Source organism: Labrus mixtus, chromosome 13 (assembly GCF_963584025.1).
Source record: "Labrus mixtus chromosome 13, fLabMix1.1, whole genome shotgun sequence".
Taxonomy (NCBI): domain Eukaryota; kingdom Metazoa; phylum Chordata; class Actinopteri; order Labriformes; family Labridae; genus Labrus; species Labrus mixtus.
In genome coordinates, this window is record NC_083624.1 from 22,800,436 (window position 1) to 22,816,949 (window position 16,514).

Below are 16,514 nucleotides of genomic sequence, written 5' to 3' on the forward strand. Positions count from 1 at the left end.
GGACATGCCGCATCTACGTGAGGGCCAGCTGCCTGTGGCCCTGAGACATTGCCATTATGCACAACACATGAAAACACAACACACAAACGTGCACAAACACAAGCACAGAGACGACATGTTTAAGTCTGTGGTTTGAATGCGAAGCTGACACAGAAGAGTGCCATAAATGAGGAAATGTTCTTCCAGTTGAAGTGAGAATTAATTCATAAAGAAGCATTTTATATTAGCCATTTAGTTCTAACTGGTTTAAGTTGAATGTCTTTTTCTTGGCCTAATAATAAAATGTAGTTTATAAGGTGTATGTGATTGGTAAATGGATTTGGGCTTGTGTAGCGCTTTTCTAGTATTCTGACTACTCAAAGTGCTTTTACACTACAAGTCACATCTACCCATTCACACACTGAAGGCAGAGGTTGCTGAGTGATTAGTTACCATCAGAAGTAACTAATCCCAATCATACACACTCATACGCTGCTGGGAGCAACTTGGGGTTAAAGTGTCTTCCTACACATCGGACATGTGCCTGCAGGAGCTCGGGATCGTACCCCCAAAACCTTCTGGTTGAGAGATGACCGACTCCACCAACTGAGCCACTGCCACCCAATTGAGTTTGTGAGTTTGCATGTAATCTAACCCTGCATCTCGGTTCTCTTAAAAGCTGCCTCCTCGATCCGGGGCCGATCCTCCTCGGCCGAACAGGAAGTAGTTCTAGACCCGCCATGTTAAGGAGCGTCCCAAAGCTTGTGTAACTCAAAAGGAGGAGAGAGGATCGAGGAGAGAGGAGAGAGATCTGAGGAGCAATGACTGAGGATACACGAGAGCTGACTTTATGGAAGTCTTTTAACTGACAGGCACGCCCCTTGATCGAATATCACTCATTGATTGGACGCTGCAGCGGATCAGACTTCAATGAAATTCATCAACATCAGCGGAGTTTAATAACTGAGAAAAGATGGACATTAAAAAGACACTAAACGGACACATCGGACATTTAAACAGACTGTTAAAATCTGTGTAACATCAGAGTCAGTCTGTGACGCTGTAGAGGAAAGGACGTGTCTCGTGTCTCTATATCGTGTCTCATATTTCCTCGTTCCTCTCTCCTCCGCTTCATTTCTTTGAATCTCTCCATGCATCTCTGGTGGGAGGGACTAAGACGCAAGTGGAGGAGGCAAATTGTAGGACGCTTGGATGCGATTAAGGGAACCGAGATGTACCCTAACTCACACATTTGTGTCCTACCTTCCTTTCACTTGTCCTAAAGGTGAAGTTCAGGGCCGGGAGGTGACAAGTGGACACTAAAGATAATCAAACCAACTCATCTCACACAAACACACGATACCAATCAACCAACAGATGTGTTAACTCAAGTGTGTACTTCAGAAGCTTGTACACTTACACACAAACACTCCAGTGCTTTTAGTGTGTGTGTCTAAACTACATCAGGCAAACTATGTGACAGGGTGTGATGGGACACAAAAGACAGCACACAGCCCCTCTGGCTTGCTTCTGTCGCAAATCATCCCTCTCGATCAAAACTAGGAGATAAGATTTTAAGAGAAAGCACAGGGTCAGGGGCCTCACGTGGCTGTGGGTGTAGTGGGTAGGAGAGACAGACGGAAATGAAGGTCAGGTTCTTCAAATGTACAGCTGCGACCAAACAATCCTTCACGCTGCTTCTGTGCTTCCCTGTGAGCTGATTTCAAAGAACAAAGTTTGTAAAGAGTACATGTGCGTTCTGAAACTCAATTACTTTTCATAAAAGAAAAGGGAAATAAATGGCTGTCCCTGAATACACATCTGAAGCTTCAAATAAAATGTTAAAAAAAAGCAACAACATGTTCATGAACTGCAAACGAACACGCAGTCAATTAGCATGCGATATCCTGCAGATCTGGGCTAAAACGAGTTTTAACCAGTTTTACCCTTTGAGTCCGAACACGAGACAAAATCAATAGAACGGCTGAAAGGCACGCTTTGTTTGCTAATACAATAATTAATCATTGTCTGAGATGACCACAGGGAACGTCTGCAGCTCCAAGTCATTCGGTTTGTGGTGAGTGATGCAATACTCTGGCCTTGACTTCTTTTCTTCACAGGTCCCAAAAATGGAAAACAGCAAATTAACCCTTTCAGCCACTTGACATGTAACTGGTAAATGTTTGTATTGCTTAGAGTGTTTTCATGGATTTGTTTGCTGGAGGGAAAGTACCTAAAGTAAAAGCATCCTCATTCTTTGGTATAGTTGTCATTAAAGGATAAGGTTCATATTTGTTGCCACTGTTTCAAACAATATAAAAAAAAGGATTCAATTATAACAGGTTTCTCTTGTTGTAATCACCCCCCTCATTTATACGGGGTAACTAAGGGATATTTGAACTAATGCATAACTTATGTGCCTTGAGGTTTTTATCTGAAACCACAGTTTCCCTCTTATTGTTACTTTCTGTCCTGTGCAGCTCAAGGGGAATACTGTGAACTTTGAAATAACTCAAACCAGGTTTATTTAAATTAAGACCAAACCTTGTATTGATTTACATTTACAATCTCTTAAAGTTAGTTGTTTAATATGAACTGTTCACTTGCTGTTCTCTGTCATGTTATCACTCCTTGGTGTGGCTCTGTAGCTTATACAGTACCTTTCATTGAACTTTGCTGTGGTGGTGGAATTATGTCTCTATGTTCTCTTTTTGTGATTAGTGCTCCTCTTTAACAACTATGTAGAAATAAACATGTTGAAAAAGTCTGCTCAATTTGTTGGAATGATATACAGTATATGAATCAAATGGAACCTTAAAGAGGACATATTAGACCCCCTTTTCCACCTTTTCAAACAGTCCCCTGTGGTCTAAATGAAACGTCTGTGCTGTCCTTTGGTCAAAATTTATCATGAATCAAGCACCAGAGGAGGTTTTTGACCCTGTATGAACCAGCTCTCTCAGAAAACTCTGTTTTGGTGTGTGTGTCTCTTTAAATGTAATCAGCCCCCCCTGAGTTTTCCCAGTAGACATCGCTCCTTTGGTAGCGAGACTACAAATGGCAGACCTGCGTAAAAGTTTTTGCTCTAGGCTGGTGGGGGAGTTCATGGGTGCAGATATCAGGGGAGGGGAGGGGATATTTTGATTACCAGAATCCCACTGTGATGTCACAAGGAGAGCACATTTTCTGTGCAGACCACAAACAAGGGACTGGATGGGTTTATTTCACATTTTGTGGGTCGTTAGACACTCAGGTTACCCAAAGATATGTTCAAAAACACTGTTAAAATTGATTTTTCATAATACGTCCCCTTTAAGTTTCCCTCAGGCTATTTGTCAACAGGGGTTTTCTTACCGGACCATTGCAGATCAAAGAGTTATTGTCAGCTCGTTCACACTGGGCATCACACTCCACACACACTGACCCATTGGCATACTCTCGAATATCCCTAAGAGCAAAGTGGGAGAAAGGTGGAAGAAGAAGAAAGGGATTAAGGTGGGAGGGGTACAGAGAGGGAAACAGGGATGAGAGAAGAGAAGAAGGGGCAACAACAGGTTATTTTCAAAGTAGAGTCATAGCATGTATATGTTTTAACAGTCAATATGGGTGCTAACTATTACAGAGTATATCAGTATTCATTCACTAACTGCACTCCAATTATAATCTAATATAAATCAACACATTTATCAGCCAGTAAATAAAGCGGCTTTGACAAAACATTAGGGTGAAAAACACATGATCACACCAAATGGCTTGTAAAATAGATGTTTGTCTTATATTATAATGTTTTCATTAGTTGCTAATAAGCTTGAGTTAAACAATAACAAATCAAGAGGAAAAGTTAATTAAAAACTACAAACAAGTTAAACTTTTTTCAGAGTGTACTGAAAATGAAGAAAGATTTACAAAATACAACTATTTTTTATTGTGAAATCACATTATGACTTCACGCATTTGAGTTCTGTTTTTTCAAAATCACATTAGATCTTTGTGTATTCAGCAGAGAAAAAAAAACATCTTGTTTCTGACAAGACACAATCGTAAATTATCTTTTACTATCAATATAGTCTGAATCAATTCAGAGGTCAGGATGCCATTTCGGATGTAAAGAAGACTGATGAAAGGATTGAGAGGAATGGAAGAATTATTAATAGTGCTCATATCTGCCAATTTCAATCTGCTATATGAGCATTGTTTGTTACAGTGTTTATAAATGATGTAAAGGTCACTGGATGTTGTCATTAGAAACACTCTCAGACATACTTACACACACAGACACACACACACACACACACACACACACACACACACACACACACACACACACACACACACACACACACACACACACACACACACACACACACACACACACACACACACACACACACACTCCTGTTGCACCCACAAGCATTGCAGCTAATTAGCTAACCGCAACACTGATACCATCACGCGGGAGGTCGACACAGTTTAAAGGTGCAGCAGTACCTGCGAGGGTAGCAGCATTTTCAAAAATCAATTAAATTAAGTGCCTTGTTATTCAATTTCTGCAATCCCCTTATAATAGTAGAACACCAGAGTGGCCTGGAAAAGTCATTAAATCTGACCACAGAGCGGCTGAGTTGGCGCTTTGCCTTTGTCACGGCAAGACAAGGAGAATGAATTTCAGGTTCTTCTCTTTTGGTCAGTGAGGGAAAACAGAATGTTCAATCTCAGCAATAAAAAAAAAAAAAGTGTCATTGGCCCAGTGGGATCTAAATCAAATTAGTATTAATTATGCTTCATCTGGCCTTCATAAAACCTTCCAGGAGGTGGGGGAGGTGAGGCTTTGTCTGGGTGAGTGCTGGTTGAAATAATAACAAGTGTAGCTGGAAGACATCACTGATGCTAAAGACTCCACAGTCCTGATGTATACTGCTTTTTTTCTATATGCAGGAAAAATATCTAACAGGTTAATCATTTTAATTTGCAGCTACTAAAAAAAACCTTTATATGGATTTGAAGCAGGGTAAAAATTCATTGCTAACAGCGTTTTTAATATATTTACTAACGCCAAAGCTGCATGTTCACTCCAACAAATATTGCAGTATGCCGGTAGTCAGCACTGCAGTACAGTTCAATTTAACGTAATATTATTCCTTATCCAAACTCTGTCCTATTCTATTCAGTTTATTAATATATCTTTCTTTTTCAATTGACAGTCATGAGTCAATATGGGACATGACAGCTTGTAAGCGTTAGCATCGGAGTTCACGTTTGCATTATTGGTGGCTAGGGGAAAGGATTATTTTCCCCCACGGGAGGCCCCGCCCCCAACTATGACGTGACGCCGGCTGTATCTATACTTACAGAAAGTATTGCATAATCAGTCTTTTGTTAGAAACACATGTCATAAAATAAGTTCTGCCCATTTTCATTGGATCCTTAGAGAAGATGGATTTGCTTGAATTCAACTGCTAGACTATTTCACACGAAATCAAACAACAGGGTAACTTGGAGAAAAAAAACAAAACAGTAAAGAATTGGAGGAATAGGGTCAGGTGTTGCATTCAAAGAGGCTCTACATATTTGGCAGACAACCATGCTGGTGGTTCCGGTGACGCTCACAGTGTTGGAGGTGCTCATGTGCAGGTGGACAGGTAGGCAGGGCGTGGCCCCGTGCGCAAGCAGTGACTGTGACACGCAGTGACACGCCTAGCCCCCCTGCCCTAACAGCACCCTCTGGTCCTCCTCATATCTCTCCGCTGCAGCCACCGAAGAAGTTTGGATAAATGAGTCTCAAAAGTGAACTTAAAAGCATCTTTCAAAACGGTTCTGCATGGCAAAAAAAAAAAATAATAATCTAAATTGTTATTAATTAAACCCACCAGGGAAGCAGGTCTTGTCACCTCCTATTCTGAGGTAGATGTTATCACTCTATACTCTGCTTTAAAATCAAGGGACCCCTGTTGTTTGGAAACTCTGCAGGGGTGCCTTTTAAACTGAGAGTTAACACTTCAGCTCAAATTGTTATTTTCACCTCTGGCACTGAAATATTATGCATTAGGAAAAAAAAGAAGCTGAACTTGAAAGCTGTTACAAAGAGCCTAGGGATGTTGAACTTTTGATGAGCAGGTTGTGCAGCAGGTCTTCTTATTGGACAGGATTGCTTAAAAAGGTTCTTAAAATGAGTCGTTAGAGCCGGTAGGATAAGCTGATTCATGTATCAATACACTTCCTTGATTTGGAACATGTTTACCTGATGTTTTATGCTCCTGAAACTTATCAAAAATGCTTCTGCATGTTCTTTTTTTCCCCTAAACGAGCAACTCATTGTGATCCGTCTTGAACTGGTAACCTGTAGTTGTTGTCGTAGGAAAGTATTTTACAGTGATAACTTGAAAATCACAGTTACAAAAGAAGACCCAGGATATAAAATCTCTCAGTTTCAGTCTGATTATTGCGTCTTGCTTTTTATCTAAGACCTAGGATTGATCTGAAATGACATTATCCCTAAAGACCCTTTACTGTAACAGCTGCACAAACTAGATACATTGCACATCCTGAAAGGAAGAATGTGTGACTGTTTGATCCAGTAGATGTCGCCCTTGAGCACCACAATGAAACCAAAACAAACTGCTGTTTGGCGACACCTCCGCCATATTGGAGCCTCTGCTCTTCTCCAGCGACACACCTCCAACCCCCGTCCCCTCGCATTCGCATGAAGGAGTAAGGCGCAAGCGACGAAAAAAAAATGGCCTGCATTGTTGTGTTAGCGAGCTTATGTTAGCACAATTGAGTTAGCTCGTAGCTTCACATTGCATAGAAATTGTTACAGATGACTGTGAACTAACAACGCTTGACATCAAAATCAAGAGTGAGTATTCTCATCCATGTAAACCTGATGTAAACACCGCTCTGATGGGACTCGTGATTCTCACTCATTGTGGAAAGATATGACTCAGAGGGACATTTACAGAGGATATACATATGTGTATGTGTAAAATATCACACATTCTTCCTTTACATAAGTTTCTGTATTTTTTTGTTTTGTTTCAAGTTTATTATAGTGTCATCTGGGTTTGATGAGATGTATAGAGTTTGTAACCTCATCCATCCACTATGACTGGTTACCATAGAGACGGGATGGACACTTTCCACTACTCCAAGTGTACACTGTATGTCCAAGGTCTGCTTGGACCATATGGTACATTGTGATGCTGAGGCAATGGGGGGGGGGGGGGGGGGGGGGGGCATCAAAAATAGTAAAGAACAGAATGAATAACTGAAGGCTGGATGAACTTGTCCAAAGTAAGAGTGCATGCAGCTCGACTGTGATCTTTGTCAGCTCTTTTTCATTTTCTTTCTCTATTTGTAAATGAACCTTGCTCTCTGAATGATGAACCATGTGTTATCAGCAGAGGTAGAGAAAAGAGTTGGCAAGTATAGAAGCTGCACATTATCAAAGAGGGGGGGCAGGATGAATAGTTCCTCATTTTTGATTCTTCTCATTTTTGATTAAACCTCAGTGTCTCCTGAAAGGTGTGCCAGTATCATCCAAAGCAAAGCCACTGTATTCCAGATATTCAAAGTTCAGACTGTTAAGACTGACCTGAAATATAAACCAGAAATGTGGCAAGTCTTCTTCACCAATCTTCATTTTATCACTTTGGGTAAGTAAGTCAGTTTGAGTTTGAATTAAAGTTTTATCACAACCTCGAGATGGCACAATGAACAAGAATGCGACCTTTGTGATGAAGAGCTTTGTTTTATTTATTGGGCGTTAAAAGGGAAAAAGAGGACAGACGCAAGTTTTCTAAAGTAAAAGGAAAATCCAAAACTTTTTAATACCAGTGGGACCTGGTGACATTTTGAAAAACACAATTATTATTGTTCGGGGTCCCAGCTGTCATTGGGCGAGGAGGCTCCACCCTGGGCTTGTCACCAGTCAATCACAGGGCTGACAAAACAGAGACAAACCTAACTAGCATTTCTTTGGTACTGTGGGAGGAAGTCGGAGTACCCGGTGAGAACCAACTCATGCTCTGGGAGAACATGCAACTCCACAGCGAAAGACCCTGCCCGGTGATCTGAACCAGGAACCTTCTTGCTATGAGGTGATAGTGCTAAACACTGTTTCACCCAGCAGCTATTTTTTCTCTATCTTTTTCATGGATAAAGATAGAAACTTACAACTAGTTGCTGCATCTAACCAAGCTCATATAATCCCCTGGTTAGGATGATGGGGACACTGTGTTTATGTATTGGAGTGTATGTGTGCATGCTCCTGCATAACTCACCCTTCATAAAGGTTACACATATCCACGCAGGTTCTTCCCCGGCTATAGTATCTGCATGAGAGGCACTGGTCTGGGCCAGGACCCCAACACCCCGCGTCTGAACACAGTGGGTCACACACCATGCGATGCTTAGCTGCTCAATAAACACAAAGAAAAACAGAGAACAAGCACAGAATTACAATCATGTAGAATGGAGGTTTGCTCTGATGACTCAGTGCAGGTGCAGATATTAAACCCACATTTCCCTTAATTAGCCGGTTATGAAATTAGCTGAAATAGTCCAATTATTTATGGAAGAGACAGAGCTGGATGTTACTAAGGCCCGGGCAATTTGCAGGGGTTCATCTCTGCATTAAATTTCCCCGCCTCCACGGAGCAGCTGTTAATTTGCAGTGGTCTATAAAAGGCGTTTTTGTGGGGTTGAGTTTCCTAAACAACGGTTGGATTAATTGCCACAAGACAGAGGAGGAGGTGTGAGCCTCAAAGACGAAACAAAACGTATTGAACAGTCACACAATAATTAGCCCTGGGGACGAACTGCAAGACAACCTAGTTCCTCCCACAGATTGCTCCCACTCAAGCCAGGCAAGAGTTTTTAAGACATTACGTTTATTGGCTCATTGCAGTTGCGTTTATATAGTACGGTTTGTTCTGTATCTGGAATAAAGTCTGTTTTTGTGTTTCCTTTGCATAGACAGAATTTTGTGTGGTCGGTTTCACTGCGGAGCTAGAAAAGGAGGGGGCTGTGTGGTTTCATTATAAAAAATGCTGAGTCAACAGTGACAGTGCACTTGTGGGAAACAGAAAGCCCCTGCACCTGCTTGCAGACTTGTTGATTTAACTTCGACCTGAAGGAGAGAAGGAGTAAAATAAACCTCGGCAATTTTTGGGTCTTTTATTTTGGCGAGTTTGAGCCGATCACTGCCTTTTAAATCCTCTTATGGCACAACTCAAAAGGCTGAAATATATTGATTATGGATATAATAAGTCAAGATTTTCTATATGGGGCGCAGATGGCCCAACAGTTAGGTTGAGCCCCATGTACTGAGTCTGGGTTTTGTTCGGACCTGTGGCTCCTTTCCCGCATGTCATTCCCCACTCTCTCTCTTGATTTCCTACACTATCCAATAAAGGTCAAAAGCCCCCCTAAGACTAATGAACAGTACAAACATGTTTTTTATTGTTAGTTTTTTGGAGTCATTCAAAGCCATAAAAAGCCAGTGATTACAAAGACACAGGCATGGAAAGTGTGGGTTGGTACAATTGGTACAATGCCCCTTTTCTTCCGGCCCATTTACAGTGAGAAATCTGTATTCTGCTCTCTCTCTCTCTTCTCATATTAAAGCAGTATACCTGCTCAGGCCATTACATCCACTCTGTTCTCTTCTTGTGTGTGGATCTGTTATCTCTCCCTCTCTCTCTTGCACGTTGTTCCCCTTTAAGCCCTCTGTTGTACAAAGGTTGCTACATCTGAGACTAATACAGTGGCGAATTCAGAGTGTTGAAGTAGCGCAGTGACAAAACTGTGGATCGTCCCATCTGCATCCGACGTGATCTTTACAGAGATTCTTTTTTTTTATTCTCCCTCCAATAGCAACTGTCAGTTTTTCTGAGGGCCTGGCCACATGTACGCCAGGGGCTACCTCAGTGTCAGCCATAACCCACGCTCAAGAGTTAGACAGATGTATGCAGATACATGGGCGGGAAAAAAATCAAGTGTTTCCTTTAAGGGCAGAGGATGAAAGCATTCCCTTTCACAAGAGACAGAACCACCACTGTTGGGCTTCCAGTGCCTTAGGTAAACTGACCAGGCAGAGGGAAAAGACGATGAGAAGGAGGAATGATGGGAAATGAAAAGAAAAAAACAAGGGGGCAGGAGAGGTTGGATGCGTTTCAACTACATAGCAATCGTAAGATCAAAACAATACCGACTTCAGATGTTTCTGACATGGCCGGAAAACAAAAGCCCTTGGGGCTCGAGCCTATGGGGTGCCCTGTTGAGTCCCCTGGGTGTCAGGAAGAGAGGCTATGATAATGATTATGATTGGGACTCGTTACTCGAAAGGAGGAAGGAGAAAAACAAATTGAAAAAGAGGGAGAAAGAAAGAGGTGAAACATGTCTGTCAAATTAAAGAAAGCGAAAGCAAAAAAAAAAACCAATAGGACATGAAACATTTCAGACCAAAGAAATACCTGTCAGAGAACTTGAATGGTGTTAAAGAATAAAGAGTAGTGGGGAGAGGTTTTTCTGAAACTCAACTCTTGCATTAGTTTGCTGCATCTCTTTCTTCTCCATCAAAGGCTGCATTGAACGCAGGGCAGGCCATTGAAGATGCTAAATAGTATATGCAGCTGAGGAAATCATCCTCACCAGTGTGCTACACAGTATTACATAAAGTGTGTGATAACTTTGGCGGTAAGGGTAAAACCTAAAGTATGTGAAGCTTGAAGGATCCTTCCCAAATACTAACATCAACTGATGATTTTGAGATGACTTGAGCCACCCAAAATGTCTGCGGTACTTCAGGACTTGAGCTTGTTGAGCGCTTTTCTAGTCCTGTGACTACTCAAAGTGCTTTTAGAACACAGGTCACACATACACTTTAAAACTGATCGCAGAGGCTGCTATGTAAAGTCAGGATTAACTAATCCATCCACACACATTCATACGCCTCCCAAGCAGCAGGAGCACCTTTCGGGTTAAGTGTCTTGCCAGGGGACACATTGGAAGCGTAGCTGCAGGAGCTGGGGATTGAACCCCCTACCTTAGAGAAGACCAACTCCACCACTGAGCTACAGTCGCCCTCTGCACTGCACAGGGATAAAAATCAACCATGAATATTATATTTTTAGCCTTTTTGGCATCATCACCAGCACCTTAAATTTAAAACTATCTCCGTACAACAACTGCTGTGCCGTTCTAGATTAATGTTTCAGTGTATCTTCATAGAATAGACCTTTTTTTAATATAATGTACGGTTTAATAAATAAAAGGGAGAGGGGTGTTGTTAAATGTGACAGATGTCACATGTCTTGTAAGCTACTGGATGCGTGAATTTCTCTCAGAATCAATAGTATCCAATTACTTATCTACATTACGTACACACCCAGCTACCTTCCAACCATCTTACCTACTGTACATCTCTCTGATTGAATATGATGCAGACACTATAACCTCTGCATTTGCACACTTTTTACATTGGAACTGGACTTCATTAGCTTCCTGGAGATGTTGTATTTCCTTCAAAAAATTTACTCATATTTGAGCCAAATACCACCAACTTGTTTGTCAGTTATAAAGAGCACCCTGAGACATTTTGGGAAAGCACAGGTGCTCTTTACATAATCAATGATGGCTCTGATCTATGAGAGGTAACAGAAGGAAAATATCAGAAAATTGATCATAACTTGTTACCAAGAAAATCATTTTTGAATGATCAGCAATGACAATGACAACAATGCAGCAGCCCGTATCCTCCTTCTAAGTTTTGATTCTGGTGTGGAATGGTTTGTTTTTGTTTTGACCAGAGAAAAATGCGGTTTTAAGGCACCCCCCTCAAAAATGGATGTTTTGGATGCCCCTCGGTTTGCCAGGTAACTGGTTCAGATATAACTGATTCTACCTTATCTCAAAAGCCTCAGAATTCTTCTAATAAGCAACATGACCAGAAACGCTGTAAAACTAATATTTGAAATGCTTTTGCAAAATGAATAGAGGTTAAAAGACAAAAACATTTCAAACTCGACGCAGAGCTGGTTAAACACTGAAGCTTCCGTGTCCGGGACATGGTAACCTGGATGCACATTGACTGTAGGGAGAAGGGGGCGGGGGGGAGGCGGCTCTCTCCAATGTTTTGAATTTGGTCTGCAGTACCCATTTTAAACGCTACTTGTCAGAGTTACATATTGCTTCTTCAAACATGCAGCCAAGCTAGCAGACGAGTCTGTGTGTAGTAATTCTTCTGCCTGAGTTTAGTCAAATCTTAAACTGAGGGAATCACCTGTGCTTATTTAAAAAGCCAGTGCTGTCCATGACCCTAAAGACATTACTCAGACAGGCAAAGTTATGAAACAAGCTGTTCTTGTGCTTCAAAATGATCACCACAATTGCATTGATGGCTCTAATAACAGCTCATTTTCTTTCTCAAGACTTGACCTTTTGAAGAAATGTGTGAAGAAAACAAAACACTTTTCTCTCTCTCACATTTTACCCCGAGGCCTGTACTGTAAAAATGTCGTTAGAAAACACTGACATTTTATTGCTAATGAGCCACGGCTCTACAGTATGTTTTGCTGCCTATAAATTGCTCTGGGACTCCCTCTTGTCAAAGACTTGTCCCTGTAAAGTTCCAGTTGTTTTCTGATACGATACTTTTGACCGAGCAGACAAACAGATTCTTTACATGTCTGTTGTTTCTGCATATTAATGCTTAACTTTTCCAGATACTGACTCAATGTAGAGTGCTATGTATAACATTTAAGCTTTCACTACAACTCAATAAAGCCATGAGGTAATACTGTTTTTATTTCAAGGCTTTGGTTCAGTTCTAGCTGTCAAATTATAGCGCATGGAAGTGAGACTGAGCTGCGTCAGGGTACTTCTGAAGAAGATTCATCCAAAGTAGAACCAGGCTGACTCGCGCAATCAATCTGACGACAATCCTAACAAGTTTAAGACAGAATGTGAAATGAACGGAATAACCAAAAACACTTAACTCCAGATTAAACATGTACAGTGAGGTTCCTTTTTCTTCTACACACATTTTTGTTTTCCATTCAAAACCAATTCAGTTCAGTGTTTCAGTGGTAGACCAAGTGTCCTAAATTTAAAAAAAAAAAAAAAAAAACTCCATCAGCCATTACAGTGCCTTCAGTTGAAAATAACTAACTTTTTAGAACACGCTTTATTGTCACTGCACAACAACAATGGTGGAGTGAAACTAAGAGCTTGTATACCCAGACTTGTTTTTTTCAAAGTTATAGTTTCCTGGTCGAGAGCTGCTGCTCTTGCTTGGACACTATTCTTTTTATTGATTTACTTTTTCATTTTATACTTCTTTTGAAGAGAAAAAAAAAAACAAGTATATAAAGCAATATGAAAAACATTTATAGGGTCACTCTACCAACTTGAGCTAATGTCAGAGGTCTCTCAACCAGAAGGTTGGTGGTTTGAACCCCAGCTCCTTCAGCCACATGTCCAATTTGTCTTTGGGCAAGACCCTTAACCCAAAGTTGCTTCTGCTGCTTTGTCAGTGACTTATGAATATGTATGAATGGGATTTGTTACTTCTGATGGCTACTTGACATAGCAACCTCTGCCATCAGTTTGTGAATGTGTGTGAATGGGTAGGTTTGACATGCAGTGTAAAAGCTCTTTGAGTTGTCAGAAGCACTATACAAGCTCAAGTCCATTTACTACCAAGGGAAGTCAAAGTGACATGAGACAACATTCGTAACCTAGCTACAGTAAGCAACAATGAGGGGAGCTCTGAAATTGAAGGGCCTGCCAGTGCAAAAAAACACTGTCAGTGGACACAGGCCCAAATGTGTGGCCTACTTATTTGAGACAAACATGACATGTTTTGAACTTCAAGATCTTAAAAGGATTTTGAAATGTGCACACAATCAGTGCAGAAGATGGTTTCTATTAAACTTGTGCTATCTGTATAAATGAGGTTTTATTTTAGTTTAAAAATTACATTTTGATTTCATTGCAACTACACAAACAAATACATACACACACATTAAAAATATGAATAAAAGGGTACATGCAGACCCATTGTCCTCTGTCTTTGTGGCCCTGTAAGGAAGCAGTCCTGCCCTTTTCCAGTCCCTGCTAGGCTCAGTCAAGTGTTGATGCACACACATACACACTCTGATGCACACATGCAGAGCTGTGTCAAGGAGAGCAGTGTGTGACTTTTGAGTCTCACCCAAAGTCTTCAAAGTCACTGAGAGATAGTGTGTGTGTGTGTGTGTGTGTGTGTGTGTGTGTATGCCCGACACTAAGAAACTGCCCAGGGGAAAGGAGCACATGAACAGTGAAAAGGGGCCAACTCAATAATGCAAATACTGGCTCATTAATGAACATTATACATAAATGAATAATGTCCTAACACTTGTGGCAGTAATATAATAAAAGCACTTCCATTTTTAGAGACGCAATTTTTGTCTCCTCATGTCAGAGATCTGCCTCATTTAATTTGGCCAAACCTTTCCCTTCTGTGAATGATGCTCTTGGTTAATTAGACTGATCATGGGGTTATTGTTTTTAGTTTTAGAAGTTAGTGGTATTATCTTTCTGCTCATTCAGTAGAAAAATAAAAATAGAAATGAGAATGTTTGCTGTCTGTTTCAGAGGCACGATGAAGTGATGAAACCTGTTAGTCTCAGTCGGAAAAGTGTGCATCAAATTGCTGACTTTGTTTTGAAGCCTGAGCATTGATCCAACAGTTTAATAGTTTTTTTTGTCTAAGGTGGAATTTGTATCAGGTCAGGGATCCAACTGTTTTTCAAACTATGAGTGTCGGAGCCTTTTCTTTAATGCCACATCCCCAAACATTTTTCAAACCCTTCTTTTTTTTTGAGAAACTTTTGAAATGGAAGAAAAGGGGAAACTCTCTGTGGTGCCTGGAGCTGCACCACTGATGTTTAAAATATGACTCAAATACAAAATACACCGCAGCTCATAAGAGCATAGCAGAACCATTAAATAACAGCACACTACTGTATTCAGTGTCACCAAAATGTCTCAAAGTTGGTCACATGATACTCCAGATAAGAGCTTAAGAAGATGGTTTCATGCATCATTTTGCTCTTAGTAGCAGGAGTTGCGAATCCCATTACTTATTGCGTGAACTTTTGACTTAGGGTTAAACGTTGCAGCTGTTACCAGTATGATGCCTCCATTAAATGGGGATAAAAGTGAGGACGCCTCTTTATGGTAATTTGGGCACTAAAAACGATCAGGGCCAGGTTTGGCAGGGTCTGTTGAGCCATTAAATATGCTCATTAGTTTGTGATTACTGCACTGTTGCATGAATCTATAGTTTTCTCTTTTTTTTTTAAGTTCCTGAATGAGAATTCATCAATGACTGTTAAGTGCTAGAGTTTGTTTTTCTTTGTAACATTTTATCAACCTTTTTACATATTCATAGACCACGTTTCGGTCTAAACTGAATACAACAAAAACTTCATATTATGATGAGGTGGTAGGCATGGCAAGGTCGCTCCATTTCTGCCTTCAAGGATGGTGATGTTGTAATGATACGATAGTGTTGTGTTAATAGGCAGGTTTGTAATGATAGTTGTTTGAATTTTCAAAACTAATGCTTCATGTTAAGTGGACTTTTAATATGGGAACTTTCAACTGGTGTTTTGGGTTCATACAGATGCTTTTCATATATAATATTTTTTTAAAGTCATAAGTGAATAACAAAACCATCAAAATCAGACTGGGGACGCTGCAAGGCCGAGTTGTTTAGATGGATTTTCATTCATGTTTTAATACAGGAACGCGCTAGATGATAGTTTTAGTGTAAGTGTTAAATAAAGGTTTGGGGTTTGGACTTACAGCAGCCCTGCGGGCTTCTGTTGTTGCGGATGAGAACCTTCTGGTTTGCGGCGCGGAACAGTCGCGTCCAGTTGACGGTGTTGTAGTAGCAGAGCTGGCTGTTCTCAGCGATGTGGACATTCCCAGCGCTGATCTCTCTCAGGGACTGGAGCTGCAGTGATGAGATGCCCTGCTGCTTTAACACCAACAGAGAGATCCCACTGAGGGGTGAGAGAACAGGTGGAGGTGAGAGGAAGGGAAGGCCAGACGGGGGGGGGGGAAGATGGAGAAGAAGGGAGAGGAGAGCAGGGGGAGATGAAGAGATGCATTTACTTCAAAGTTTTGATGCATAAGTCAGGTTTTCTCTGCAAATCTGAACTTTTTATGTTATCTTGACACCTAATTATGAAGCATGCATTTGCACAACAACAATTGTATCTACTACAAATAGCACTGTGTAGATGTACCTTGGAAATATTTATTATTAGTGTAAATGTATTACACTTTTATTTATTCTTGTGTGAATGCTTCACGTTTAGAGATTATATTAAGAGACTTTTATTTTAAAATATTAATTTGAAAGTGCATTTATTTTCAGTTTCTGTTTCAACACATTTTTCTCTGTTTTCTCGTCGTCTGTCTTTGACAATGGTGCAAAAGTCATTGATTGTTGCTCTTACTGCTGTGAGATTCATTTGACACAA

General features: G+C 40.7%; 1 protein-coding gene across 2 annotated transcripts in view; it reads right to left on the bottom strand.

Annotated features, from left to right (window-relative positions):
* Nucleotides 1-16,514, bottom strand: part of LOC132987269 (receptor tyrosine-protein kinase erbB-4-like) — a 317,677-nt gene that overhangs the window by 76,829 nt on the left and 224,334 nt on the right. For both annotated transcript variants that reach the window (XM_061054220.1, XM_061054219.1), the window contains exons 12-14: nucleotides 15,832-16,031; nucleotides 8,259-8,391; nucleotides 3,334-3,427 (exon numbers count right to left, since the gene is read on the bottom strand). In XM_061054220.1, the coding sequence (XP_060910203.1) occupies nucleotides 3,334-3,427; nucleotides 8,259-8,391; nucleotides 15,832-16,031 (427 nt within the window). The remainder of the gene's footprint in view (nucleotides 1-3,333; nucleotides 3,428-8,258; nucleotides 8,392-15,831; nucleotides 16,032-16,514) is intronic.